We start from the raw sequence: 19,204 nt of genomic DNA on the forward strand, positions 1-19,204 counted from the left end.
TCTGGGCCTGGTTCTCAATCCACTAAGTCACCTAGCTGCCCCCTTGGAAAAACATTTTATACAACATTCCACAATAAACTCAAAACAGATATCTGACTAAATTAGTAGAGAAACAAATCATAATTTTCACAAATATGGATAGCAGATAGAGTCTTAGCAAATAAAAGATAGAGGCAGTTTCAAAAGATAAAATAAATCATTATTACATGAAATTGATAAACATTTGTACAAACTAAATCAATATTTCTAGAATAAGAAGGGAGGTCAACTGAGAAAAAAAATCTCTATCATATCTCTGACAAGTGTTTGGTATCCAACATTTGGAGACAAAAACAATATATAAAACCAAGTCATTCCCTAATAAATAATGACTCAAAGAATATAAATAAACAACTCTCAAAAGAACTAATTTTTCTTTTTTATAGTGCACATCTTTAGATTGAGCTCCTCTTGTTTTTACTAAGTGATAATAAACCTTTAATTACAAAAGCATTTTGTAGTGCTTCTATAATTAACAGCAATGATGATTTACACTTATATGGAACTTTCTGCAAAATTTTTAATATACAGTATATTATTTAGTTCTCAAAAGAACTGCAAACTATTAATGGATCATATGAAAAAAATGCTCCAAATCACTAATAAGAGAAATACAAATCAAAAAAAATCCTGAAATTATACCTCACATTCAACAAAATGGCAAAAGATGGCAATGATCAATATTGGACTGGTTTTGAAAAAACAGGCACATTAATTCACTGTTGGAAGAGGTGTGAATTAACATAATTATTCTGAGAAGCAATGTGGAATTATGCAAACTAAGTGGTTAAACCATCTATACCTTTATATTTATAGCAAACCTTTAATAGTAGAAAAGAACTGGAAACAAAGTAGATTGTCACCAGTTAGGGAATGACTAAACAATTTATGGTAAATAATTGTAAAAGAATATGAGCACTGTAAAGTATGGAAAGATTTATTTGAACTGAAATAAAAGTGAAAACAGTATGAAGCAGGCAAGTAGCTGTCTAGATAAAGATTTTTGGACTAAGATGTCTACTGAATCACAGAATAATTTTCATTACATAGTAGTAATTTTGAAAAATCTTTTTTCTTTTGGCACTCAAAACTCAATACTAGCTTTAACATCTTATTTTTAACTCATTAAAATAGAATAGTGCAACTTTTTCAATGAGGATTTAAAGAACATTATCCAGTTCTCACAAAAACTCTTTGGATAGCCCTTTAAGCTTTTGTATAATACAGAGTAAAGCAATGAAGCCAAATAAACCCAAAGAAAAGGAAACTTACCACCAAATAAGGGCTCTGGTTCTACCAATATTTCCTGCTTTTGAGGAATTGGAGCTCGGACTTCATCTCTACCAAAAAAAGAGGAAAAAGAGAAAACATTAAAACTAGCAGTTTTATTCAATCTATGTTAAGTAAAAATTACACATTATATTAAAAGGTAAAATTAAGGCAGAGACTAAAACCCAGGTCTCTGGACTCTCATATAGGAGTTCCTCTGCCATAATGTTGCTGTTTGGATCATCAGAATACTTTAGTTTTAAACTTCATGAACTGATGTTTATTTTTCAATTAATTAATGTTTTCCCCATGTTGACATTATTCATTTTCTTTCCCTCTCCCCCTCCCAGAGCCAACAAGCAATTCTATTGGGTTGTATAAATGTTATTACTTGACACCTATTTCCATATTATTCATTTTTGCTATAGAGCAATTTTTTAAAGCTTAAACCCCAAATCTCTCTCTCTCTCTCTCTCTCTCTCTCTCTCTCTCTCTCTCTCTCTCTCTCTCTCTCTCTCTCTCTCTCTCTCACACACACACACACGCACACACACACGCACACACACGCGCGCACACACACGCGCGCACACACACGCGCGCATGTGTGTGTGTGTGTGTGTGTGTGTGTGTGTGTGTGTGTGTGTGTATGAAAGAAATGATGTCATATGTTTTGCTTTTGCATTTCTACTCCCACAGATCTTTCTCTCAGTGTGGATAGCTTTCTTTTACTTAAGTCCTTCAGGAGTGTCCTAGCTTGTTGCATTGCTACTAGTAGCAAAGTCTATTACATTGGATTTTTCCATAATGTTTTACTTTTCTATGTACAATGTTCTCCTGGTTCTGCTCACTTCACTCTGCATCATGAACTGTTGTTTCTAATGGGACCATTCCTTGCTATAAACTATTAATTATTGGAATGGTTTTCAGCTCCATTTTTGTCTAATAGATCAATTGAATGAGGCAAATCAATAGAACATCCCTTGTAGGGGAGGATACGCCTGATAGAAAAAAGTTAAAACTATGAGTTACAAATGGGAACATGAAAAAACAGTGACAAGTGTAACAAAAGAGTTGTTGTCCTTTCTTACCACATGCCATATGCTCTCCTGAACCCTATCAGAGGCAATAATGTACCTGCATTGGGGTTAATTTAGGTCCAAAGAGTTTGTCAGATTAACTCTGGGCCATAAAAAGTTCTGTTAAAGAATCCACTCTCATTTTAGGATTTCATTTTTTTTTAAAAAGCATAAACATTCTTTTCTACTTTAAAATTTAAGAAAGCTTTGCTGTGTCCAATGCAACCACAAGTAAAAACATCCATTTAGGAAACCTCTCAACCTCTTTAGTAAAAGAATATATGTAAGAACATAATACACTTGTAAAGCTTGTCAATGTTTCTGATATATTCCTGAAAGTATGCCCTATCTTCAAGAGAAAAGTTTTGTCAGTCCATATGGACCTAATCTGTATGTCAAAGGCCCATGGCATAAACAAAGCCATGGGCAATCAAAAGGCCAAAAAGCCCAAGTGAAGATCTAAACACAGAAAATAAGAAATACACTAGCTCCTTATCAAAATATCAGAAAGTCCAAAGTGGAGACTGAAAAGCAAAGCAAAAACCATCACCACTCTAGAAAGCAATGTAGAATTATTCAGAGAGAGTGATTAAAATGTTCATATGCTTTCATTCCTTTGATATTCCACTGTTAGGCACATGCTCCAGGGAAGTCAAGGACAAAATGAAAGGCCCAACATACAGCAAGATATTTATAAGCAGCACTTTTTGTGAAGTCAAAGGAACTGGAAAAAAGTATAATTGTTTGGGAAATGGCTTAACAAACTGTGGTATATCAATGTAATGTAACATTACTGTTCATTAAGAAACAAAAGACATGAAAAATACAGAGAAACATGGACTTAACTGATTTAAAACAAAGTAGGAAGAGAGCCAAGAAAACACATACATCTTATAAAACAGTGTAAATGGAAAGAACAATGATGACAAAACAATTGACAATTAATGTTATCATATTTTAAGGGCAAGCTTGGTGGGTCCTCCCAAGTGTCCCTTCCCCCCTACTTCTTTGTAGAGGAGAGAGATCATGAATGTAGACTATTGCACTTGTCAGACTTTTTCACTGGTCAGTTCATTTTGTTGAACTTTTTGCCTTTTCTATTCTTTTGAATTTTTTTCTTAAAAAGAAAAACAAAGACCAAAGGGAATAGGAAACAGCAGAGGTTACCAATTAGATAGGGTACAGCTCTTCATAAACGTGGGCAAATCAGTGGCTCATGAGAGAAGACCTCTGGGGAACTGAAACTGTCATTTATATATTTGAAGCCATTGACCATATATGCCTCAGGTTGAAGTCAATAGGTCTTTAGCTGAACTTCCAGCTGAAGAGGTATTGCATGCCATTAGGCTCTTCTGGAATGGCAAAGCACCTGGTACTGATTCCATTCTAGCAAAGTTTTTACAAGGCAGGGGAGGGTCTACTATTCATACAAAAACTGACTGAAATCTTCCAGGTTGTATGGTAAAAAGACACACACAAGATCAAGGATGCCTCCATTGTGGATTGTCCTGTGACAATTGAGGAGAGTGTTGCTCTCTTAGACAAGATTCTTACCAGAGTCTTCCTCAATAGGCTGATCCTTCTTCACCTGGAAGATGGTACTCTACCTAAGAAGCCAGTGTGGCTTCAGAAAGGGATGAGTTGATATGGTGTTTGCCACCTGACGACTCCAGAAGAAATGCCAGGAGCAGAAGAGAAATCTGTACACACCGACGATTTGACCAACACCTTTGATACTGTCAGTCATGAGGGCTTGTGGAAGATCATGGAAAAATTTGGTAGCTCAGAGAATTCATCAGTATTATACAACAGCTCCACAATGGCATGTTTGCATGGGTTCTAGATAATGGATGATGTTCTCTTGCTTTTCCAGTTACCAAAGGAGTGAAGCAAGGCTGTGTGCTTGTTCCCATGCTTTTAAGCATATTATTTTCAGCAATATTGTTGGATGCCTTAAATGAGGACAAAAAAGGTATCAAGGTCTTCTAACACACTGCCAGGAAATTATTTGACTTAAAAAGGTTATAAGCCAAGACTAAAGTGGAGGGAGAGTTGGTGCAATGTCTTTTTGTTCCAAGATTATGATGTACTCAATGCAGCCTCTGAAACTAAAATGCAACAGCAAGACTCGATTCCCTGCTGCCTGTGCTAATTTTGGTCCAACAACTAATACCAAGAAAATAGGAAAAAAAAGAAAAAAAAGAAAATAGAAGTTCTTCACCAGCCAGCACCATATCTTCCACATGTGGAATCATTGATTATGGCAAAAAGAAATTTTGAATGCTGTGGATAACTTCACTTACCTTAGCAGTATACTTTTCAGGAATGTCCACATAGATGATGAGGTTGATGTACACATTGCCACAGCTAGCTCAATGTTTGAGAGGCTCCGAAGGAAAGTGTGGGAAAGAAGAGTGTATTAGGCTGCCTACCAAACTGAAGGTCTACAGTGCTGTTGTGCTGTCCTCATTGTATGTCTGTAAAACCTGGATATTCTACCAGCATCATGCCAGGAAACTGAATTGCTTCCATTTGAATTGTCTTGCTTCCATGTGAATTGTCTTAGGAAGGTTCTGAAGATCACCTGGCAAGATAAGGTACTAGACACTGAGGTCCTTTCTCAAACTGAACTGCCAAGCATTCAAACTCTACTGCAAGAACACAGCTTTGATATGCTGCCATGTTGTTTGAATGCCAATCATACATTTGCCTAAAAGACTATTTTAGAGAACTCTCACAAGGTAAGTACTCAACACTCAGGTCAGGAAAAGCAATACAAGGACAGTCTGAAGGGCTCTCTGAAGAACTACAGTATGCATTGTAAAACATGTGAGACACGGGTATAGGGCCATCCAAGCATGGTGTGCCCAAATCAAAGAAAGTGCTGTGGTCTATTAGCAAAACATATTTACAATAGCTCAAAAGAAATGTGAGATGTGCAAATTTAGAGATATCTCCATTCCAAATGTTCACACAAGCAATTTATGCTTGACTTGTGTGCCTTCCTAGCTTGTACTGGTCTGATCAGCCACAGTTGAGCACAATGAACTTGACATGGTGATGTCATTTTGGTCCTCTTCAAGCATGAAGAACCACCACCAATCATAGGCACTAGGCAATTAAACTGAAACCAGAAATAACACAAAGTTTTCAGATCTTGCTGGGGTACTGATTGAGACTACCAAAAGTGCAGAACCATGAACTATGTGTGGAAAAATAATTTGGAAAAAAAAACCAACAACAAGGGCTCCTTTGATCACAATGGGCCTGAAATAAATTGAATCAGAACAATGTACACAATGACCATAATAATATAAAGCATAACAACCATAAAACATTTCAGAACTCTGAAAATCTAATGATGGAAAATCCTGTCACTCAGCAAAGAAGTAGAGAATACATTCTCAGATGTGGTCAATGTGTTGATCTGTTTCACATGACTACACAAAAGCTTCTATATGATAGAAGAAGGAAGAATTAGGAAGGTGATGGAAGAATGCTAGAATTACAATAACCACACTTGGCTACCAGGAAGAGATAAGAGACAACCCCACCAATTTCTTTGCAGCAGTGGGTATGAATACCACATATAACATCAGATTTTTTGTTATAGTCTTTAATTTTGCTGACTTTTTTCTTCTTCCTTTTGAATACTTAAATATAAAGAATGACTCTAAGAATTAGGGAGAAGTATATACAATGATACAGGTGATATAAAAACAAAAGATACATATTTGTTAAATTTCTTTTTACCCTTATCTTCTGTTAGTATTAACTCTAAGATAGAAGAGTGGCAAAGGATAGGCAACTAGGATTAAGTGACTTGCCCAGGGCCACACATCTAGGAAGTATTTACTAGTCTTAAACCCAGGTCCTCCTAAATCCAGGTCTGGCATTCTATCTAACTATCCCAATAAAAAAAAAATTTTTTTTAAGTTTAATTAAGAAAAATTTACCATGATTACATGATTCATGTTCTTTCTTCTCTCCCCTCCTTTCCCCCTCCCTCCCGTAGCCAACAAGCAATTCCACTGGGTTTTACATGTGTCATTGATCAAGACCTATTTCCATATTATTAATAAAATTCATTTTTTAAAACACAAAAAAGCATCAATAAAAATGTTTAATATATGAAAACAAAATAATTCAGAAGAGGATACAAATATGACAATTTTGTTGTTTCCACCTTCTTAAATCTGATATAGTTTAACATTCCATGAACTAATCAATTCTATTTTTTATTGTTCTTTGTATAATATAATATCTGAATTTATGATTAGTTTATAATAAAAAAATTTTCATGGTTAGGGCTCATATTGAACCTCGAATGAACTCCTCTAAAATGCAAGCACTGAACAGCCACTGAACCTAAAATAAACTGGAAACCAAGTCATTAAACCAATAAAGAAATATAGGTTGGCCAGAAATTGTTCACAATCCTGGTTGTGTTTGGACCAAAATTTTTAAAATGTTTTTTATTGGCTATAGAAAGTTTCATAAAATACAAATATCCAGGGAAGAAAAATTTCTCTCAAGATAGATCTTCCCCAGGAAGTCTGGGAGACTTTTTAGCAATTTTCAAGCTCAATTTCACAAATGCTGGAATCTTGATGTAATTCCAACCACTTTTCCCATTCTCATTGTTCAACCATTTCAGCTGTGTCCAACTCTCTTTGTGATCCCCTTTGAGGTTTTCTTGGTGAAGATACTGGTGTGGGTTTGCCATTTTCTTCTTCAGCTCATTTGACAGATGAGGAAATTGAGGCTAACGAGGTCAAATGACTTGCCCAGGATCACACAGCTATAAATGTCTGAAGCTAAATATGAACTCGGGAAGAGGAAGGAGTCTCCCCAACTCTAGTCCCAGGGCTCTAGTCCCACTATGGCAACTAGCTGTCCTTTTCTCCACTCTACCTTATTTGAGCAAAAATTTGGCGAAGTCTTTTGGAGGAATTTGGTACCCTCTTTCTGGCAAATTACTATTATGAGAACTGTGTGAACCTGCATACAGCCAAAAAGCATGTATGTCAACCTACAATTTATAAGTGTAAATAAATGCTAAAATGATTCCCGAGTATAATTAGAAACACTTCACACATATACACATTATTAATATTTTTAAAATCCTTACCTTCTGTCTTAGTATAAATTTTAAGACAGAAGAGAGGCAAGGGTTAGGTAACTGGAGTTAAGTAGACTAGCACTCTATCCACTGTGCTATCTACCCGCTGCTCCCACATGCATACTTATATTGGTAAATTACAAATGGGGATGTATCATAAGTAATTACTTATGATACATCCCCATTTGGAATATAGATTTAGATTTAAAAGGCCATATCATAAACATAAAATCCAAATGCTATATGAAGAAAATCAATGCAGCTGGAGTTAAATGGAAGAAAAAACAACTTTGTAGCAGGCTTCTCTTATGATTCCCAAGGAACTGATTCAAATTTATATGAGTAAAAATAAACGGCAAAAGGATATGAAGAGTCAGTGTTCACAGGAAAAAAATCAGCCATATAGAAAAAAAAATACTCCAAATCACTAATTATTAGAGAAACATGAATCATAACATTTCATACCAAGCAGAGATGAGCAAAGATGACAAAACTTTGGAGGGGCTTCAGGGAAATGGACACTGTTGATAAGAGTTATGAATTGGTATAGCCAAATTGCTTCTGGAAAAGTTTGGAATTATGCCCCAAAAGTCACTAATTAGTGACCTAAAGATATCAGCATTAGTTGTATATCCCAAATAGATCAAAGGAGGAAAAAAAAAAGGACCCAAATATACAAGGATATTTAAAGCAGCACTTTTCTATAGCAAAGAATTGGAAGTAAAGTGGTTTGCCCATTAAATCGGCTAAAGCCTACCTAGGGGAAAAATGGTATATGAATATAACAGAATGTAACTATGCCATAAGAAATGCCAACAAGAATAGATTCAGAGATAGTTAGGAAATCTTATATAAAGTGAAGTGAGAAGAACCAGGAGAAGATTGTTCACAGCAAGAGATGTAAGTAATCACAGTAAGAATGATCAGCTATTCTCAGTGATACAAGCATCTAATACAATTCTGTAGGACTTATGATGAAAAATACTATTTGCCTCCAGATAAAAAACTGAAGGGTACTACTTTTTACTTTTATTTTAAATGGGTTTGTCTATATTTACTTTCACATCACGTCTAATACAGAAATATGCATGATTACATATGTGTAACCTATATCAAAATGCATGCCTTCTCACTAAAGAGGGAGGAGAGAAAGGGAGAATTTGGAACTTGCAATTTAAAAAATGAATGCTAAAAATTGTTTTTACATGTAATTGGAAAAAATAAAGTATTTAAAATCTAAAAAAAGAAAAAATATAGGAAATCTCATATGAAATAAGAGTGAAAGTGAACAGAACCAGGAATCCAATTTACACGATGACAAAAAATGTGAAATAAAATAACTTTACAGACTTAAGAACTCTCAAGATTAACTGGTATGAATATGTGTTTCCTATAACTTGGCAAAGAGCTTATGGATTGGTGCAGGTTCAGAATACCTTTTCAGATATAACCCAATTATGTACACATATTTTGTTCAATTATTTCTGTTACAAGAAAGGGCTTTTAATTTTTTTCTGTTGGGGGGTAAGGATGATAATATGTTAATAAAACAAAAAGTATCAATGAAACATTTAAAAAACATACAAAGGACATCAGAATAAAGAAGGGGACTTATGTGCAGAGTGAGCCCTACTGTTGGTTAAATTTAATATATATTCTTACAAAGTCTTGTGTAGTAAGATGTGGTTTCACATATAATCCCTTTTCCATTCATGAAAATATTCATATTTATTGATGTTTGCCAAGTTCATAATAAAAAACTTCAAATAATAATGACAAAGGAGAAAAGAAATTAATGTGATAAAAATGGCATTTCAATAAATCTTTTGAAGTCCAATAGAGAATTCACAAGAAAAAATTTGAGTTGAGCTGACTAGAAACTCAGCACAAGATAATTATGTTCAGAATAATAGATCTAATAAACTCTTAATCAGATTGTGTGTTATATTTTAAGATCACTGACAAAAAGGACTGTCAAGAGAAAGATGGCCTTGATAGTAAGTCTATACATCATATAATAACAGAATATGTAGGGGTATTTAGCCTAAAGCTACACAAAACTCTGGGTTCACAATAGATGGTTGTTTCTAGACAGGTTTGTTCCATATGGTTCCACAGGGGTTAAAGTTATAAGAAGACAGCATTCAAATCACTATAGAGAAGAACTTTCTTACATTTTGAGCAATTCCAAACTAGAATATTACAAAAGGTAGTTATGGTAATTACGGTCTTCATTATAGCATTTCTAAGCAGAGGCTAGATATGATCACCTGTCAAGGAATTTCTGCTCTAGGCAGGAGACAATATCCAAGAAGATAGTCATTAATGAAAATCATGGCCGCAGAAATCTATAGACAAATAAATGAGCAGGGTACATATTGAAAAAAGGTAAAACTCAAGCTATTAACAATTAAGCAAATTCTATCTTACATGTATTACACATATGGTGGAATATGATTTATGACCGAATATGAAAGTATATACCTTAAGGGGCAAAAGAGTAGTATTTTATATCAACAAAAATATTTACCTACACAAGAAATATCCACAACTTGAAGGAAATATAGTGGAGTACTGGGTAGGAAGCAATGGAAAAAGAAGCAGAAATAATACTATACTAATACAGTGTAGTGTATTATAGATATGGACCTAAAAGGGCACCAGAGAGTATAGCTACAGGGGGAAAAAAAGCCACAATCTTGGAACAGAAGTGTAATAGAGCAGTAAAGGGGAATGTCAACTAAGAGAATATCTGCTGCAGTCCCTTCTATATTATCATCATTGCACCTAAAAATGGATTTACCAGAATAATCATTTCATTCCGCAAGAAGTAGAATCAACAACAAAAGAATTGCTATCCAGGACTTGCTTCTGCCCAATAAAGAGGACATTGATGCTGAAGTAAAAAATGATATAAACCTTGGGAGAGAACTGCCATGCCAGCTTCTGACATAAGGAAGAGAATGTCAAGTATAATCTAACACATACCCTAAATTTTGGGTAAATGGTTTGAGAGTAGATTTCAAAGGGTTCAGAGAAAGTAAAGTAGAATCCTATTACTTAATATTCTATAGGGAAGTCATCCCAAGAGGGATACTCCCCAATAACTAGCTGTGTGAAGGGAATCCCCTCCCCCTCTGGGATTGTGGACTTACTTTCCACATCCTGCATGTCTGAGCTACATGATTAGACTTTAATGTGAATGCACAGATGATGCATAAGGGAGGATAAAGGAAAGAATGCAGGGCGATTACCTGGATATTGGTGGTGCGGGAGGCTGGCTAAGAGCCATGCAGGAGGAGCAACACGTGGTCAGGTTAGAAAATAGTCTTTAAACTCCTCTCTATTTGCTTTCTTTATTTCAAGTGATTATTAATAAAGTCTATGGAAACTAAGAACTTGGAGTTTGTAATTTAATTGTAACATAGCTGTGTGACCCTGGGTGAACCACTTCATCATAACCACCTAACCTTTACCATTCTTCTACCTTAGAATCAATATTTAGTATGTTAAGTTAACCCTTAGGTAAATGGTCAAAAAAATGAATTTAACAACACAAATACCAATGATGAAGAAAAGGAGAATCTATGAAAGATTTATCTGGATTCATAGGTTAAATAATCAACTTAAAAAATTTTAATAGAAGGGTAAAAAGCAAGGAATTATAACTCCTCTGGATAATATAGCCCTCTATAAATAGTATGCTTCCTCAACCTAAAAAGTTTTTTTTTACAAATTTTACATTGATAATAATCTTATACTAAATTAAAAGAAAAAGATAAATAGATCTTAGGAAATTACCTGGGGAAAGGATTATTTAACAAATGTGTTTTGGAAAAGAGGTTGGAAGTTACAGATACGAATTTAGACTTATACCACATATATCACAAATTTCAGCTAAAGAATAAACAAAAATAAGGAAGAAATGCTTTTTGAAATTGTGATGGTGATATGACTTTTCTATTTTTAAAAAAGTTGTAATGGATAAGGTAAATGTGCTTGACTAAACAAATATTTCTACATACAAAGAAAAAATAGATTAAGGAAAGAATTATGGCGAACGCGACATTAAAAAATGGCACCTGAAATATACATGGAACTATTAAAAATTAATGAATGTAATGCCCCATCCAAAATGGAAGAATGTGGGTAGCTAGGTGGCTCAGTGGATATAGACCCAGGCCAAGGGATAGGTCTTGGGTTCAAATATGATCTCAAGACACTTCTTAGTTATGACCTTGGAAAAGTCACTTAACCCCAGAGTTGCCTAGCAAAACTTTACTACTCCTTCTGCCTTGGAAATGATACTTGGTATTGATTCTAAAATAGACAGTAAGGATTTTTTTTTAAAATGGATAAATGACTAAAAAATATAAAGACATTTATAAAAGAAAAATATAAACTGTGAAATAATGACTTAAGGGAAAAGTTAAACATTAATAACTGAAGCAATGTAAATTAAACGACTTCAAGGTATGACTTCACACTCAAATTGACAAAATAATTAAAAGCAATAAACAATTTTAATGACATTATAGAGGTAGTCATTTATCACTGATAGAACTATGTTGAATTTTTTTGTAAAACCATTAAGTAGGGTGTAATAAAAGTTACAATAACAACTGAGATTTTTGGAAATGGAATGTTAATTCTTTTTCATTACAGAATTATAGGTGTTTTTGTGGGAAAAAATTTTGCTTCCAAATAATATAGGACACACCTTAAAATATGGCAATCATTTAAAAATAATCCTGTACTTAAAGAAAATTAACTTTATAAAAATGACTAGGTATAACTATTATTATTAGGTTGAAAAAAATGTTGCAATCAAAAGCTAGACTAGATCCATTAAAAAGAAGATTATAACTTATGGCCTGGGCCTTTAAATTCAGTATACGGCTTATTTCTAATCCAAAATAATAATTTTTTTTAAACTTTAAAATTTGAACAGTTTCTTTAAAGATAAATTGATGCTGTTTTCCCTCATACTGCTGTCATTTCTCAAAAACTATCACTGCCCACCCCTAACATTTGCAGCACTGAACACTCGCTCTTAACAAATATGTATTGTTAACAGTATATATGCCTCATTCCATACCTACAGTCCACTGCCTTTCAGTCCTTGAGTTATGGTTCACTACCAGTACTATGGAATCAATATCACTCAATGCAATGGTTCGTGTCATCCAAGTTTGGGTTTTCCTTTCCTCTGTGATCAGTGGATAAATTTTGCTCGTGCTTATTCTTCTTCTTTTTTTACCTCCAAGGCATGCAAATTTTCCAAGGTTCTCTAAAATTCCTCATATCTGTTAATTCCTACTTATTTCAACTATATGCTGATTTGACAGTTTATTCAGTCATTTCACAACTGATGAATACCTACTTTCTTTCCAGTTTATTGCTACCACAAAAAGTGTTACTACCAATACTTTAATGTCTTAGACTTTGGGAATATATTTAGTTGTTTCTGCTAAAAAGTTATATATATGTATATATATATATATATATATATATATATATATCTCAAGTACTGAACAATCTTTCATAAGTTTATTAGTCACTATAATGAATATCATTAACATAATTCCTTCCAAATATCTAATTTTATACAAGAAAGATCAATAAAATTTATTCAGTTCATGGAAGAGTTGGATGACCTCAGTTCTTATCACAAAGCCATGTAACCTCAGACAAGTCACCTGGCTTCTAATGTGCCTATTTCCAAACTAGTAAAACAGGGATAAGCTTATCCTAGATAGCTGCTGCACAGATAAAATCAAGCTGGTAAAAAATACTGTTCCTTAAATTAAGGTATTACTATTTCTACTTGCAAATGTTTTCTTTTAATGTCTAATTTCTAAGTTTACCTCCTGACTCCCTCCCAAAAATAATATGATAGTTTAAGTAATTCTTCCAAAAATACAATTGCTTAAATTAGGAGAAAAAACAAAACAAAACACCTCACAACAATGAGAAAAGAAGACATACTCTGTATGTGGCCGGACAGAAGATACGCCAGCCGAACTAGTACTAGGTTCTTCAGCAATTCCTCCACCATCCAAAAACATTGTGACAGCCATTTCCAGATTATTGTTGCAGGCTTCAAGCATATGTTTCCCCACACTTTCACTTGCACCTAAAAACAAAACAAAACAAAAAAGAGATAAGAAAAAAAAGTCAAAGGCAGACTTTTACACTAAGTATGTACTGTATTATATAATACTAGTAACAGAGTATTTTTTATATTTTACATGCTTATCTGTCCCTGCTCCATGCTTAAAGTTTAAAAATTCTGATTTCTTGCAAATTAAAAAATATTAAATTTAATTGAGACACTATTGCAATGTTGGTGGAGTTGTGAACTGAGTGTCAACCATTCTGGAGTGCAATTTGCAACTATTCCCAAAGAGCTATAACACAATTCATACCTTTGACCCAGTAATACTTCTAGGAAAAAAATAGAGAAAGGACTTTCTTGTACAACAATATTTATAATTGTTCTCTTTGTTGTGGCAAAGAATTGGAAACTGAAGGGATATCCATCGACTGGGGAATGACTAAACAAATTGTAGTACATGATGGTGGTGGAATTCTATTATGTTAGAAGGAATGATGAACAGGAAGATTTCAGAAAGAGCTGGAAAGACCTACATGAACTGATGCAGTGAAATAAGGAGAACCAGGAGAACACTGTATACAATAACAGCAATACTGTGGAAAGATCAACCGTGATAGACTTAGCTAGCTACTCTGAGCAATACAATGATCCGGGACGATTCTGAGGAACTTTATGACAAAGAATACTATCCACCTCCAGAGAAAGCAGTGTTGGATTTGTGATTTTGTTTAGGGTTTTGATTTTATATGATTATTTTCTTACAAAAATGACCAATATGGAAATATATTTTACATGATGATACATGAATAACCCAGGTAAAATTGCTTGCCATCTCTAAGAGGGTAAAGGGAAGGGAGAGAGGAAGTCAATTTGGAATACATAACTTTGGAAAATTTATGTTATTTGTTATTACATGTAATTGGTAAAATAAAATATATTTACAAAAAAATAAAAATAGAAGTTTCGATTTTTAAACTATTTTTAGACAGACAAATATGGGGATAAGGTATAATTGAAATAAAAGCAGTTTCCCATGAGAAGATTGATATAAATTGATACAAGGTAAAGTAGAACTAACAATAAACATAACAAAAAATATGTAACTGGAAAGAAAAATTAAAAAATTGAAAGTGAGTAACATGAAATTATAATGACTAAGCTTGTACTCAGACAATGAAACAATATTTTCCACTAACTCTTCTGCAGAAGTGGAGTTGCACTGGTGAACCTCTGTTTAAAGTGTAGAATATGTTGGGGGGTGGGGGGGCGGGCGCAGCTGGGTAGCTCATTGAATTGAGAGCCAGGTCTAGAGATGGGAGGTCCTAGGTTCAAATCTGACCTCAGACATTTCCCAGCTGTGTGAGTCTGGGCAAGTCACTTAACCCCCATTGCCTAGCCCCTTACCACTCTTCTGCCTTGGAACCAATACACAGTACTGATTCCAAGATGGAAGGTAAGGGTTAAAAAAAAAAAAGAATACATCAAAGGGAGGAGTGAGAAACATTCAAAAATAGATTACGCATGTAAACCTTAAAATTTCTTAGACTTATGAATGTTGGAAATTTCCCCATTGGGAAATTTCATACTGGAAAAAATTTCCTACTGATAGTAAGAACTCTATTGGAATGTGAAACCCCTTGGCATGGGAGGATCCTTCTCCTCCCTACCTAAGACTACTTTAGGACAGAAACCTTTTGCTAAACAATGGAAAGGGCTTTGACCTATGCTTAAGCATAGAACAGGAAGTTCTTTGAGTCATGATTGATTTTAGAATTGATACAATAGAGATACTTGGAATGACAGAACCAGGTCTTGGAAAATACAATTTCCACCCTACTTAGAGTAACAGGATTTAGGAAGGGCTGCAGCAAAGGATCAAGATTTAATTATTTGAGAATATGACCTTCAACAGACATGTGCAAAGCCACAGACCTCTGGGCGGTCCTGGGTTAAACTAGAACCACCATTGGCACAGGGGAGACATCGACAGTGATTGGTAGATGTGAGAACTGAGGGGAGGGAACTTAGATGGTTTCCTTAAAGATAGAGGGGTCTGAGGAGAGAGGGAGGAGGTTTTGCTCTGAGCGAGGTGACTCTGAAGGAGGACTGAGGAGGTTGCTCTGTTGGAGGACCAAGAGAGAAGGCTGGCTCTGAAGGAGGAGAATTCTCTGGAAACATTTCTTGAAAGGAGGCTCTCTTGAAGGTGGAGCCTGAGGTTGGCATGAGAAGCCTTACCTAGAGAGATCTTGGGTGAGTGATAAAACCAACTGACTGATTTATTCATTCTTATTCCTTTCTTACTTTCTCTCTTTTTCTATTGATTAATCAGTGTATTATAAATTAAATTTCTCTATAAAACCCAGTTGGCTTGGGCATATTCATAAATTGGGAATATATTCCCTGGCAACCATCTTATATTTATATAAAACCAAGACACAGTAGAAAACATATTTCAGCAGTCGTAATTGATATATATATTTCCCTTGCTCCCAAACATTTTAATTATCACACGCAAAGGGTCTTGATTTCCAGGCTAAAGAATTTGGAATTATTTACAGGAGCCTGAGTAGTGTTGAAAAGTTTTAAAGAGTAAATTTATGTGGTCATGTGCATATATACATACATGTATGTGCAAACATGTGTATATAATGTGGCTCTGAGAAGGAAAAGAATAGATGGACATTTTGAGTCTTGGACCTAGAATTTATTGGATCTGACAATTAACTGGGTATGTTGAATAGGTGAATCTTATGAAAATATTTTCAGCATGGATTACTGTAGTAATACAAATGTTTCCAAAAGTCATTTGCCATTTTCATGGAAGATGTTCAACATAGGATCCAGAAAAGGAATTATGTATAGTCAATAAAATGCATCACTCAAGAGATGTGCCATTAGAAAAGGTGGTGTGATCACATGAGGAAGAACAACAGATAGATGGCCTCAGAATTGCCTTGGTACTGGTAAAATGGTTTTTAAAAAGATATGAATGGGTTGCCATGGAGAAAGTACCCACATATCCCAGATCCACTGAAAATGAGGCAAACATAAGAAAGAATTTCCAATCAAGCTATAGCTATCTTGTTGCTATAGAAAAAGAAAAGCTTTAACAGCTGACTAGCATTGGCTAGGCAACCAGATTAATGTTCTTAAAATCTTGGAAATTCAATTTAGTTAATCAATGGCAATGAATCCTTTTTTGAACTTTTAAAGCGTACCTACTTTTAAAAAAATTCACATTTTTATAATTTTAATAAAAACCAACAAAGGGGAACCTAGTCATCTATGAGCCAGGATTTAAATTAAAATCTTGATTACCAAATCTGATCCTCTTTCTACCAGATCATGTTATCTCTAAAGAGAAGTATTAAATTCTCTTATAAGAAACTACTACCTGTAGTTTCATGAAAGTATAATTTTGATCCTCTGTGTAACTGTTGAAGATTTACATGGATAGATTAACTTATAAGATAAGCCAGAAACTTTATTCTATCAAAGTGCTTCCACTTTATAATCTTTACAACTACTCCAAATTAGAAAATTAGTTCCTGGAAAGAAGGATCTAGAAAATCATATTTGTAGATGGTGTTCAATTAGTATTTGGTTTCTGAAGCCATTGAGGATTATAAAGAATGTTTCTTGAAGATTTACAGATCTGATTGTGAGGTCTTTAAAATTGATGGGAGGAAGGGGGCAGCTAGGTGGCTTAGTTGATTGAGAGCTAGGCCTAGAGATAGGAGGTCCTAGGTTCAAATAGGTAAGTCACAACCCCCTATTGCCTAGCCCTTACTGCTCTTCTGCCTTAAAACCAATACATGGTATTGATTCTAAAACATGTAAAAAAAGATATAAGAGGGGAAAGAAAGAGTAGTTTCCACTTAGAGATCCCCCTGAATACCCAGCTATGAGCTCCAATACAGAAGACAAGGGTTTAAAAATAAAATAAAATAGATGGAAGGAGAGGGAAGATATATTGCCCAGATAAAGTTACATAACTAGATAATGGGGGAAAAAATAAAATAAACACATTTAACACAAAGAAGTATCATAGTGGAAATAATACCAAGTAACTAACATTTCCAGGTACAGGTGATTCTCAAATGAAAAAGGGCAGTGGCTAGAATATTTATGGGCAAATAATAATCCTTTGAGTCTTAGTTGGAAAGCACTACAATCAAAGAAAACCCTTCACCACCACCCCCAAACCCAATACATTTGTCATTAATTGGGTTATTGTGAATTTTGGTGCTTTCTTAGAATGTGTATTACTTATTATACTTCTGTTTTATAAAGCTGGTACTTTGTAAAAAATCATTTGTACTCACACGATGGATCATAGCCAAGTTACCAAAGGAAATGGTTCTCATTTTGGGGTGAGAAACCTTTGTATTCTACCTCTCCTTGGCTGACCAAATGTATCACTGTTTGTAAACTACATATTTTTGATTTTTAAAAAATTTTTATTGTTTTACCTTGCATTTGCAACAAACATTTGAGTTATTTTTTCTCTCCTTTTTGTATTTGAAACACATCACGAATATTGACATTTTCTTTAACTTTTTTGATTTTGCAGTAGTATGTTTAAAATACATTTGCCTGAATGTCAATGCATACCCAAAAAGCTTTAGACTACAGAAATAATGCCATTCATTGTTTAAAAATTTCAGGACTTTGCTTAATGATTGTGTCTAATTCTAGGAGAAGGGAATACTGCACAAAGCTAACTTGCACAATGCCAATCAAGCACAAGGTCAAAGAGACCAATCCCAGTGATAAAATTCTGAGCCAAGACAAGAAGACTTGAACTTGTTTGGGGTTCAAGGTTGTAGCTGTTTTGACATGTCAGAGGCAGGCCTTCCCTGAGCCCCACATTTTATCAAGCACCTCACTTTGGCTGCCTTCCTGGCTCCCATAATCTAGACTCTTTTCTGTCTTTCATAGTCTGGCAAACTTTCTGTAGTCCTGGCTACTGACTGGGAAAGTGCATAATTACATAAATAACTAATTGGGTCCTGATTCAAGGACCTGTTATAGGTTTATTTTTCCTTTACTTACAATTTTTAAACATCACTGATATTCTATATTTCATCTAGAAGTTGTTTTTTCTCTTTTATTTGAATTTTTTGATATTTTTCTTTGCCAATTGATTCATATACCTCATAACTCAGCCATGCATCCCTGAGTGATCCCTGTGTTTTTCACCATCTTCTTCAGGGGGAGAATGTATTAGTATCCTGTAATACAAAGTTTAAATTCTTTTTGAGAGTAATTTTAGGATAAGAAACATGAAAATGTTTCTCTTCAAATCCAGAAAGTGAACTGTTTGGAGAAGGCATCATGAAGATGCCTGCACAGACCACCGGCTGCACCAGAAGATCCAGAGTGAACTTTGGGATGTGGTAATTTGAACTGTGTGGGGTTGAATGCATTTGTTGTATATGTATACTCTTATGCTGAAGGGGCCTGCCACCTAATTGGCTTTTTGTCATTGTGCCTAGCAATCATTGGTTTTGTTCTCTTTCCCTTTTATTGTCAAGTTACTGTAATTTAAAAGTTAGTTATGTTTACAAGATCCATTAG

General features: G+C 34.5%; 1 protein-coding gene across 2 annotated transcripts in view; it reads right to left on the minus strand.

The window, feature by feature from the left end:
- Nucleotides 1-19,204, minus strand: part of UBXN7 (UBX domain protein 7) — a 60,988-nt gene that overhangs the window by 22,265 nt on the left and 19,519 nt on the right. Inside the window, exons 1-3 of one of the 2 annotated variants that reach the window (XM_016433532.2) lie at nt 13,495-13,627; nt 4,688-4,968; nt 1,312-1,379 (exon numbers count right to left, since the gene is read on the minus strand). In XM_016433532.2, the coding sequence (XP_016289018.1) occupies nt 1,312-1,379; nt 4,688-4,743 (124 nt within the window). In that variant the 5' untranslated portion in view covers nt 4,744-4,968; nt 13,495-13,627. Of the gene's footprint in view, nt 1-1,311; nt 1,380-4,687; nt 4,969-13,494; nt 13,643-19,204 lie in introns of those variants that run through there. The other variant, XM_001373930.5, reaches the window with a different exon arrangement.

The sequence above is a fragment of the Monodelphis domestica genome, chromosome 4 (genome assembly GCF_027887165.1).
Source record: "Monodelphis domestica isolate mMonDom1 chromosome 4, mMonDom1.pri, whole genome shotgun sequence".
NCBI classification, from domain to species: domain Eukaryota; kingdom Metazoa; phylum Chordata; class Mammalia; order Didelphimorphia; family Didelphidae; genus Monodelphis; species Monodelphis domestica.